Here is a 10,632-nt window from a genome sequence, read left to right as displayed (position 1 = left end):
AAAAAAACAAAATTACATATGATGAGCAAAAAAGAAAATCTACCAAAATATGGTTTTTACAAAAAGACAGGAACAAATTTTACCTTATGTTGTAAAAAGGTAACAACACTAAATATATTATTAAAAAAGATCTTTAATACAAAATAACACATCAAAAGTCAAAATAACACACTTTTGGGCTTTTACACGCAAGTTTTGTAATTTTTTTCTTTGTTTTAATCGATGAGTAACATTTTCATCACTGTAGAATGTTTCATTTACACCAGCATTAAAATCTAAAGAGTATATATCATTTGTTTAATAATATTACATTAATAAAATATTACATCATATTTGAATATTGCTTTGTATTTGTATATGAGTTATAATTATATTATTTAATTTTTCATACAAAAATTTTTAATATTTTAGATAGTACACATTTAGAATGTTTATTATTTTTAACAATAATACTTTTTATTCAATTATTATATTTTAGAGTGTTGTTTTTATAATTATAGTGTGAAATATCGCGTGAAATAAAGTACCGGGGAAAAGAAAGCATTGGCACTGAACCTTGATCAAAACACTGATTCACTCACAAATAAATACTGAAATGTAGGCTGTGCAATAAGAGTAAGTTTAAAAACCGCTTCATCATACCCACATAGTGTTTAGTGCATCATAACTCGTACAACAGTATGAATTATAAGCAATGCATGGCTTTTGTCTAATATGACCCATAACCTCATGCTCTTTGAAGCAGAAAGTGAACTGATGAAACGTGGAGCGAACGAATGCAGTGAGTTAACAGACGTCAGTGTGAACAGCCCTAAAGACGACGAACGCCGTAACGAGTAATGTACAGTAAGTCTATGATTTGTATGCGTGCCTGTTTTGGTGACAGGTGCATTGTGGGAGCTGTGCTGCGGTACCTTCGCTGTCTGCTTGACCTTGGGTTTGATGCTGATGAAAACACCCAGATTCTGCATCATCTGAGCGAGTTTCCGAGGGTCAGACTCTCCCTCGTCCTTCAAATCAAACATCAGGCAGACGGGCAGACAGTCCTGAACGAGAAAGCAGCACGAGATCAGCACATGGATATAGTCTCATCCAGATGTGTCTCGTTCATTCACCTCAGAGGAATGGACTTCATGACAAATGTCTATTGTTATTGTATACGAAGCATCATGTATGTCGTAATCCTGATTGTGTGTGTTCTATTTTTACATTAAATTACATTTTCTAACGCAATTACTTTTTACAGGGGCACACTGTACATGTTGTCTGAGGCCACGTTTTCACACACCATTAGACATGAATAAACGCTAATGAGTCATTTTGTTTCATCTGCTACTGTTCGAAATGTTATTGCATTGAAAATAATATAACTGATGAATATGAAAAAAGCACTTTGGGAAAAATTGCCTGTTAATTATTACATACGTAATAGTTCAGTTTCAGCATTACTTATTTACTATTATATTACATATGAAAATTTTGTTTGCAAAAACAGATAACTTTCATTTTCAAAAATCTTGGGTTTTTTTTAATGATGTCATAATTTTTTTTATTGTGTTTTAGCTGTATTTAAAAATTTACGTACTTTTTTTAAACAACTGAAATTTGTTGAAAAACATGATTATTGAATAACAAAGGTAAGCACTCTTCATATATTTACACACACGCTCATATATTATTTTTTCATTATTTTAGCTTTAGTAATGTTAGTACTTAAACTAGTTACAATAAGGTTTATTAGTTAGCATTGTTTAACAACACTATTAAACATAAACTAAGATTAAACAATACTATTCAGCTTTTATTAGTCTTAGCATTTATTAATGCATTATTAAAATCACAAGCTGTGTTAACATCGGTTAATGCACTTTGAATTAACATGAATGAGTAACTATCACAAGTTCATGCTAGCTAATAGATTAATAATGTATACAATATAAAATAACAAATTACATTGTAAAATGTTACCGTTAAACTAAATGAAAAATATCAATTGTTCCTTTGGCAACAACCTTTTTTGCTTTGTTTTTACCATTAATTTCAGTTTACCTTTATTTTAATGTGAATGTCCCCAAAATGTCTGCAGCTTAAGATTTAGTAAGTTAAAGTTTATTTGATATAAATTATCTTTTTTTATTATATTCTAATCTAAACCATTTTTAATCATTCTAGTTTAGGTTTATGATAACAACACTGGACCAACCCAAATCCTAAAAAAACATTTTGCATTAATAGATAAGTCTTTTAAGGTTTTACTATTATTACAGTTATTTGACAAAGTAACATTTCTAATTTTTCATTTAGTTTAGATACTGTGCACCAGTGTGTACTCACTACATACACATCTAGTTACTATGTAAGCGCACAAGTAATAGGGACACGATATAAAGTGGGACCCACGGGGGGTCTGTACCATGAGCTGCTGGCGAGCAACACACACTCCGTCGGCCGTGCCCTGGATCAGCAGCGAGGGTGTGTGCTGCGGAGCGCTGAGGTCAGGCAGGATGATCTGTGTGTGCGTCTGATGCATGACGGTCAGGAAGTTGGCTCCGTTCTGACCCAACAGGAAGAGGTGCTGCTGCGAGGTCACGTCCAGCTGTGTGCTCACCATCACCCCCGTGACCCCGGCCAGGGCCTCGGAGCCCAGCAGCAGCTCCATCAGCACGCAGGTGGCCTTCTGCGGAGGTCAAAGGTCAGTTACTGACGCCGCGTGCGGTGGGGGCTGTGTGTCGTGAGGGCGAGCATCACCTTGACGGCCGCGGCGTTCCCCTGCGTTCCTCTCACGCTGCAGGTGCTGCTGTAGAGTTTGGGCTGCGTCCTGAAGCTGACGCTCACTCCGAACGCCTGAGCCACGTGCTGAATCACCGGAGAGCCCGTGTCACACACCACACCCCCCACAAGGGTCACCGGAAGGTCAAAGGTCAGAACCAGCGGCTGCAGGTCCTGCAAATCAGAGTCAAGTGCACATACCCGTAAAACATATATTTGAACCAAAACCTATGAATTTTTAATATAAATGTCATGTATTTAAATATAATGAATATTTATTAAAATGACTGATTAGATTTATTTAAAATCTGTTTCGATTTTCATCACTATAGTTGAAGGCATAACATTTTGTCATAAAATATCCAAAAACCACTTGAACAGTGTTGTATATTTTACACAGTTGTGTACTTACGCTATCTCAGAGGTTTTCTAGGATTTGTTTATTTAAAAAAATTCCAGATTTAAATTAAGACCCCTCCCTGGTCATCGTCGCCTATCAATGCATCAATATCCGTGCTATCCTTGGTTTCTGCCTATGAATACTATGGCAACACATGTGGACAAATGCGCAAGTGGTAGTTATTTACTGCAAATTATGGAAAATCCTAATGAGACTCCACTCTCGCATGTGTTTTGATAAGACAGGTGAGCAAATATATATATTATTTATTGTGCGAGTAATAGTCATGTACAGGCGATTAGGTGATTAAAAAGATATAAATAACATTTACATTTAGTCATTTAGCAGACGCTTTTATCCAAAGCGACGTACAAATGAGGTAGGCAATAGAAGCAATTAATGTCAACAAAAGGGCAGTAGTGCATAAGTGCTCTGAGTGGGGTCTTGGCTTACCTAACGCAGACATGAGGCTTTTTTTTTTTTTTTTTTAATATAACAAGAAAAGGATAGGAAAGAGCAGGAGAAGAAGAAAGTGCTATTGATGTTGGGTCAAGTGCTTTTGCTTCCGTGAGAATGATTTGTGAATCTTCCAATGTTTCATGCTCCAACGGCTACTATGAAGTACTTAACTGGGTAATTACTCTGTATTACGAAACCTTAAAAACAAAGTGTTACTAAAAGTTACAAATGCATTTAGGAATATGTATTAACACACACCAGTTAAAATGCCAAAAAAAGAGACCGAGATAAATAATTTCAAAATCTTTCTACCTTTAATGTAAAGTATATAACTATACAACTCCAGTAAAAAAACACACTGAAATCTTTTAAAAGTGCACATCCTTAAAGCAATATTTTGTTGAAGCAACTTTTGATTTAATTAACACACATTATTAGCACATCTGGACTTAGCAATAATATTACATATGTTATAAGATTATATAAATATTAATCACTAAATATCATTACATAAAGGAATTCAAAGTAAAAAAAAGTTACTAGAAACTAAATAAAATATATACAAATATCTTGTTGGCTGCAAAGGCAGCATTTCTCTTTATTAAGTTGAAGTCATAAATAACTAAAAAAGTAAAAAAGAAAAAGCTAAATTAAAAAAAAAAACTAGATATTATTAAGGACATATTCATATTTAAATACGATGAATACTAATGATGAGTTACTGACCCGGATCTGTCTCCTGGCAGACTCCACCCCCTGAACCGGCCCAGCGATTGACACCTGCAGGTATTTAATTACTTACATACAGTTTCACATAAAACTCATGGAGTGTGTATTGTGTACAGCAGTGTGCCACAACTGTGAGGGACGTGAGTACCTGGTTACTCTTTTCTCCCGCGCTGTTGTTTCGGTTGGAATCAGGGAAGTGAATGTGACAGGAAGTGTCCTCCATGACCTTCTTAATGTTTCCGCCTCCTTTCCCAATCACATGAGAGTGCTCTGTATGCGTGACGTCCATCTTCAGTGTGACTTTATTCACCTGTGCATAGGTGGGCTGCGATGAGATCTCCACAGGGCAGATGAACAGAGAAATCAAAGGAGCTCACCTTAGTCTCTAGGAGCTCCAAAATCTTGCGCTTGGCCTCCAGAACGTTTGCTCTCTTCCCCTCCACTTTCACATGAGGATCTGAACACAAATACACAAATCAACACAATACATTTTATTTCCATAACACCAAACTATTCACTATAAAACAGTTGGACCGGGATCATAAAAGAGGCCTTCATTTTAGTTAGAAGTAAAGAAAAGGTGAAAAATAGTCATCACATTTCAAAATGTTCTGAAAATCATTTTTCCTTTGATGTTAATGTGAATGATTTATTTGTGCTTAAGCCATTTGTGGAGAAGCAGATAAGATTTTTGTAGCTATTATTGAAGATGCAACCAACTGAAATGAAATAAACAATCAAAATACATTTTAAAATCAAAGTTGTTTATTATTACTATTATTAGTTCATGTAATTATAACGCTGTACCAAACCATACCCCCCCCCAAAAACATAACATGAATGAAATCAAAATGTACATTCATACATAATTTTGTGAATAATTTCTTCAGTTGGTGTTGTCATATTTATCTCTCCTGTTTTTATAATGAACTAATGCTAAAACCTTTTCATTAAAAAATATTTAATTGTTAACTGAAAACAATTTTATTAGAGTTAGTTGGCAAAGCAACACTTACATTTTTCTTTTTTAAATTAGATTTTCTCCAAATAAATATTGAGGAAAAACTACATGAAAAAAAAAATTAAAACACAACAAATAAATAATTAATAGGATTTTTCTTTCTTAATATGCCTCTTTAAGTGATTTTAGTACTTTAAACTTAAACTAAACTAAAATGAGAAACGTTGACTTAGTACCTAACTAAAATTAGATCTTATTTCACATGGTTTCTTTTATTTTAATTAACATAAATGTTATATTTAGTTTAAAACAACTGACCTAAATCCTAAGAGAGAACATTTTGCATTTATAGTAAAAAATAAATAAATACAAATTTACAAGAAGAGCAGTAATTTTTCTAAATATTCCCTCAAAACAATATTAGTCTCAATACATCCCCAAAGGAAGTTTTTTCATGTTTTATCTTATCGGACAATTATGTCCCTGAACTGAATCTTGTTTGTGCACTATTTTTGTGCTTTAACCCGTACGACTTTCTCTTAAACCTCATCTCATATTCAGACTTGCAGCATAAAAATGCATTGTGTCAGGTCAGGCATCAACAATGGCAAAGCAACTGCATATCACCAGGCAACAAGAATACAGTGCATGGGTCATTCTGACTAGTTTTATGACACCTTTACGGTGCTTTGGAACTTTTTGGTCATTGTATGTAAAACAGCAGCATGAACATTCAACTAAATGGACCATGAGAGTGAGTAAATGATGACAGCGCTCACCTTTCTTTGATTTGGCACCGATCTTCAGCTTGGATGGCCATTTTACCTGAGTGTGTGTTTCTCTCATCACCTGAGACAATGAGTGCGTGAGGAAGAGAAACTCCAGTTCAATAGATAGTCAATTTGCATCCTCACATCCTCCATTCAACAGAGACAATGACTCATTAGCATCTCAAAGCTCCTAGTTTTGCCTTCATAACAGCAAATCTGTTCCGTGCGTTTGGGACAAAATCACTTCAGTGACTTTTTTTCTTTCTCCTTAATTAACAAAAGACCAGAAAACCACAAAAGAAAAAAACAAGTATGTGATCTTTATACTGAGACGCCAGAGGATCTCAACAAACACATGCACGTGTTTGTTGATGTCTGCAGATGGCAGCGGCTTTGACGTGATTATGAAAATGATAACAATTAAATAATAACCATAATTAAATCTATAAAAAACATTTTCATTAATTGAAATAAAACATACAAAAACTGAGATAAAATGTATAAAACATATTTGACTCCAAAGCAACATTTTTAAATTGTCGAACCTGAGTACTAAAATAACAAAAGAAATCTAAATTCAAATCAAATTCAAATAATCTAAAATTCTAAATTCAAAATTCAAATCTAAAACTAATACTAAAAATACACATAATTTAGAATATTAACAAACAATATAATATTGGTGACATTAACACCGGTTTATATTAGATGTGTTAAATTAGATTCAAACGCTTTTGGTTACTTACTTTCTGGAAGAACTCCTCGCCTGACAGCCCTGAACCTTCAGCAGGAGCTAAAGACACAGAAAGAAAGATTGATGCACCATATTTTATAGTAAAACATTCAGAAGATATATTTTTTATTTTCATGTTTTATTTGAATAATAAATGTAATGCATTACGCGATACAAAATAAACATTTATATATGTTTTATAGTTTCAAAATATTTGCATTTATAAATATTTTGTTGATATTGTGCATCTATATAGTCTGTTTATAAAGTATACTATATACAGACAAATAAATATACATTTACAGACACATACATAAATACACACAAAATAGGTTTTACCAACAATGTAAATGGTGCATAAATAAGCAAATAAACAGCTGTATGCATAGTTTTCAGTGGTTAACGGTTATATTGCATGTTTTGCATTCATAATAGTATGACAATGTAGACAATATATAGGCAATACATTATTTTCGGCCTCCATTAGGAAAACAGCTTATAAATCATAAAGAATTACGTTTTTGAAAATCAAAAAAAGCTGAACATTTTGTGTAAGGGGGAGATTTATGCCTAGCATTCGGGTAAAGGGATNTGTGTGTGTGTGTGTGTGTGTGTGTGTGCGTGCGTGAGGGGGTGGTAAAGTTAAACACATTTGCCCCAGAGTGACATTTACAGGGTTAGGGTGAACATCCCTCCTTTCATTAACTGCTCCTCATCGCTACGGGTTACACGGCTCTGCAAGCAAGAATGACTGAACAACCAGCGTGTGAGTGAGTGTGTGTGAGTGTGTGTGAGTGTGTGTGAGTGTGTGTGTGCGCATGTAAAAGAAAAGCCCCCAAAGCTGCTTCTGAGAAACAGTGTCAAACAGCAAAGTTATGTTAGAGCAAGCGATGCTGACGCAAAACTAATTCACCTCCCTGTGAAANNNTGTGTGTGTGTGTGTGTGTGTGTGTATGAGGAGAGCTGTGCTTGCTAAGTAATCAGAGGCACCTTTTAAAAAAAAAACAAATGTTTCTAATTCTAAGGAAGCTCATCTTAAAGTTAAGACTGAAGAACTTTGAACTTCTCTACCAGATCAACGCAAAAACATTTGCTTCGACAAGCTCAATCCGTCACTCGCTCTCATCTCCGAGGGATTTGAATGTCATCTCCAAGCTCGTGTTGATGAATCGCAGGCGCTTAAACTCGACTCGACTCCAGAATCTTCCTGGACAGCTCCCGATAACAGACCATTAAACCTGTTCATCACGGCAGAACCGCCACACAAACGGGCGACATCCATCTAACGCTCCCTAACATCGCGTCAGAAGGACATTTAGCTGGAAATCCGCGACAGGTGGATTTCTAAACGGGTTTCATTTGCATGCACAGACTAATGAAGCTTCTGGAATAATTCTACAGAAAAGCGTGACAGATTGCGGCCATCGATCAAACACTCACCGTACAGCATGAGCTCCAGCTTCTTCCGGTCGATCCGGAATCTCTCCTCCACACACTCCGGGTCTGAAGGCTCCTGGTCCTGAAGTTCAGATCCTTCATCCTCTTCGTCCTCGTCATCCTCCTCTTTCTTCTTGTTGTTGTTCTGGTTTTGCGGGGTCTGGTTGGGGTCCAGCTGAGGTCCGTCGCAGGACTCTGCTTCAGGAGGCTNTGTGTGTGTGTATGTGTGTGTCCGTCAGTGCGACCAAGGAAACAAGTAAAAGAGGGGCCCTGAGACACACACACACCTCAGAACAGAGCAATACAGCACATCACACCCCTCTAACAGATCACATGACCACAGGACAATCTCAGTGAGACAAAGCTGAGATTTTTGTGTCCTTGTTGTTTCCAGCTAACACCCAGCTAACAGAGAACGTTCTCTTAAAGTTCTGAAAAGTAACATTAATAAAACGTTCGCTCAGTGTTATCTGGTCTTTATTCATGTCAGCATAAAAACACACAGGGTTCATTAACTTAATGTTCCTATAATGTGTACGATCAAATGGAATATTTCCCTAACATGCATATAATTAATAGTTTTTAAAACATTTATGCCTGATTTCAGACAAGTTTTAACTGAAAGACACTGACGTATCTTAGAATTTGTCACAGCCATTGTATCAAGATTCACACCAGCATATATTGTTTCTCTAAAAGCATTTTAAAAAAGTCTTGGTAAAACTGTAGTGTAAGGATCATTTCTTACTATTAACTAGCTGCTTGTTAGCGTTGCTATTATAAAAAGGATAGTTCACTCAAACGTGAAAAATCTGTCATTAATTACTCACCCTCGTGTCGTTCCAAACCCGTAAGACCTTTGTTCATCTACAGAACACAAATGAAAATATTTTTGATGAAATACGAGAGCTTTCTGACCCTGCAAAGACACAAGTGGAACTACTATGGTCAAGATACAGAAATGTTGTGAGGACTCTGATAAACTAGTCTGTGTCNAAAAAAAAATGTCTTCTCTTAGCCAGCTGCCTTTCATGATATAATCACAACTAGTACTCATAAAATACATCTTCTTCATGACCTTATTCTACATCCCTAAGCCTAAACTTCACAACCACCCTACTAACTATTAATAGGCAGCAAATCAGGAGTTGAGATTATTAGGCAAAAGTCATAGTTAATGGTTTGTTAATTGAAATAAAGCGTGACCAACTTCTCCGGTGTATGAAATGTTTTTCCTAAATGTCTACATGTAAAAAAATAACCTCAACCTCATCACATTTGAACAGTGCCTCCTTTCTGTGCTTTCAAACGTTTGTCTATTAAAAAAAAAAGCGGTTTTAATTGTAGCAAGCAGAACAAATAGAAACAATACAAAGATTTCAGACTCGGTGTGCAAGACCTTAAATCTGAAACCAGGCCTTAAAACACTAGACGTTTTGAATAACGCTCCTTGTTTCTTTATATGATACCAATCGTTTCAGAGTGCTCAGAAAATGTTCAAAAGTAATGTGTCTACGGTGCTCGCAGAAGGACAATGTGGAGCGCTCCCTTAATGTTTCAAAAACATTTTAAACATTTTAAAAGTACTTAATGGGACGTTAGCAAAACATATTTTTGTTAGCAGGAAGTCTGCGCAATAAATAATAACTAAATAAGTAAACTTTCGATTGCAAATCTGTGTTTTGAGCCAAAAAAGAGATTCTCCTGAACCTCTAGAAAAAAAATCTGAATATCTGAAAAAGGTGTAGGAGAGGCATCTGAGACATTAAAGTCATTTTGTTGTTGAGAAACATTCTTTTACAACAAAAAAACCCCTATTGGACTATCCCCGGACGAAAAAAACAAGTTCATAAGACATTCAAGCTCTATAAACCAACAAGCATCAAACTTTCCCCATCACTTCTGATTCGTACAGAATTTCTTGCATGGATTATTTCCAGATTGAAAATAACTCTAATGGGAATGGTGCAAACATTCTTTCAAGATGGACTGTAGGAATGTGTGCTTTATTCATTCCCGTAAGTGCTGTGGCCTTCATAAAGCCGTCTCCTCCTCCTGTTTCAGACTCCTGGTTCAGGGGGAGGGGAGCGAGTCGGGAACAATACTGGCCAGAGACCCTCCGTTAACAACCAGCACCAGCGCCGCTGCAGGGGCCTGCTGCCTAGCAACGCGTTTGTTTACGGACAAGCAGGGAGATAAAAGATGAAAGTCATGAACTAAAGAACACTGTAAAGAAACATCGGAGAAACGTAGCATCCCATCACTTGCTCGGGGTCGAGGGTCCAAACAGCTGATGAAAACATCTCAGTAATCCACATCACTCCGGTCCATTAGTTTACATCTGGAGAAGGAAAAGCCGCATGCTCATAAGGAA

General features: G+C 36.0%; 1 protein-coding gene across 1 annotated transcript in view; it reads right to left on the bottom strand.

Moving 5' to 3' along the window:
• The window catches only part of LOC122358212 (protein bicaudal C homolog 1-B-like), a 21,890-nt gene that overhangs the window by 7,699 nt on the left and 3,559 nt on the right, over positions 1-10,632 (bottom strand). Inside the window, 8 exon segments of the mRNA XM_043258000.1 lie at positions 915-1,046; positions 2,414-2,677; positions 2,749-2,943; positions 4,355-4,408; positions 4,506-4,667; positions 4,735-4,814; positions 6,098-6,167; positions 6,835-6,881. Of these exon segments, the coding sequence (XP_043113935.1) occupies positions 915-1,046; positions 2,414-2,677; positions 2,749-2,943; positions 4,355-4,408; positions 4,506-4,667; positions 4,735-4,814; positions 6,098-6,167; positions 6,835-6,881 (1,004 nt within the window).

Source organism: Puntigrus tetrazona, chromosome 14, assembly GCF_018831695.1.
Source record: "Puntigrus tetrazona isolate hp1 chromosome 14, ASM1883169v1, whole genome shotgun sequence".
In the NCBI taxonomy this organism is placed as follows: domain Eukaryota; kingdom Metazoa; phylum Chordata; class Actinopteri; order Cypriniformes; family Cyprinidae; genus Puntigrus; species Puntigrus tetrazona.
This window is presented reverse-complemented; position numbering and strand designations above follow the sequence as displayed.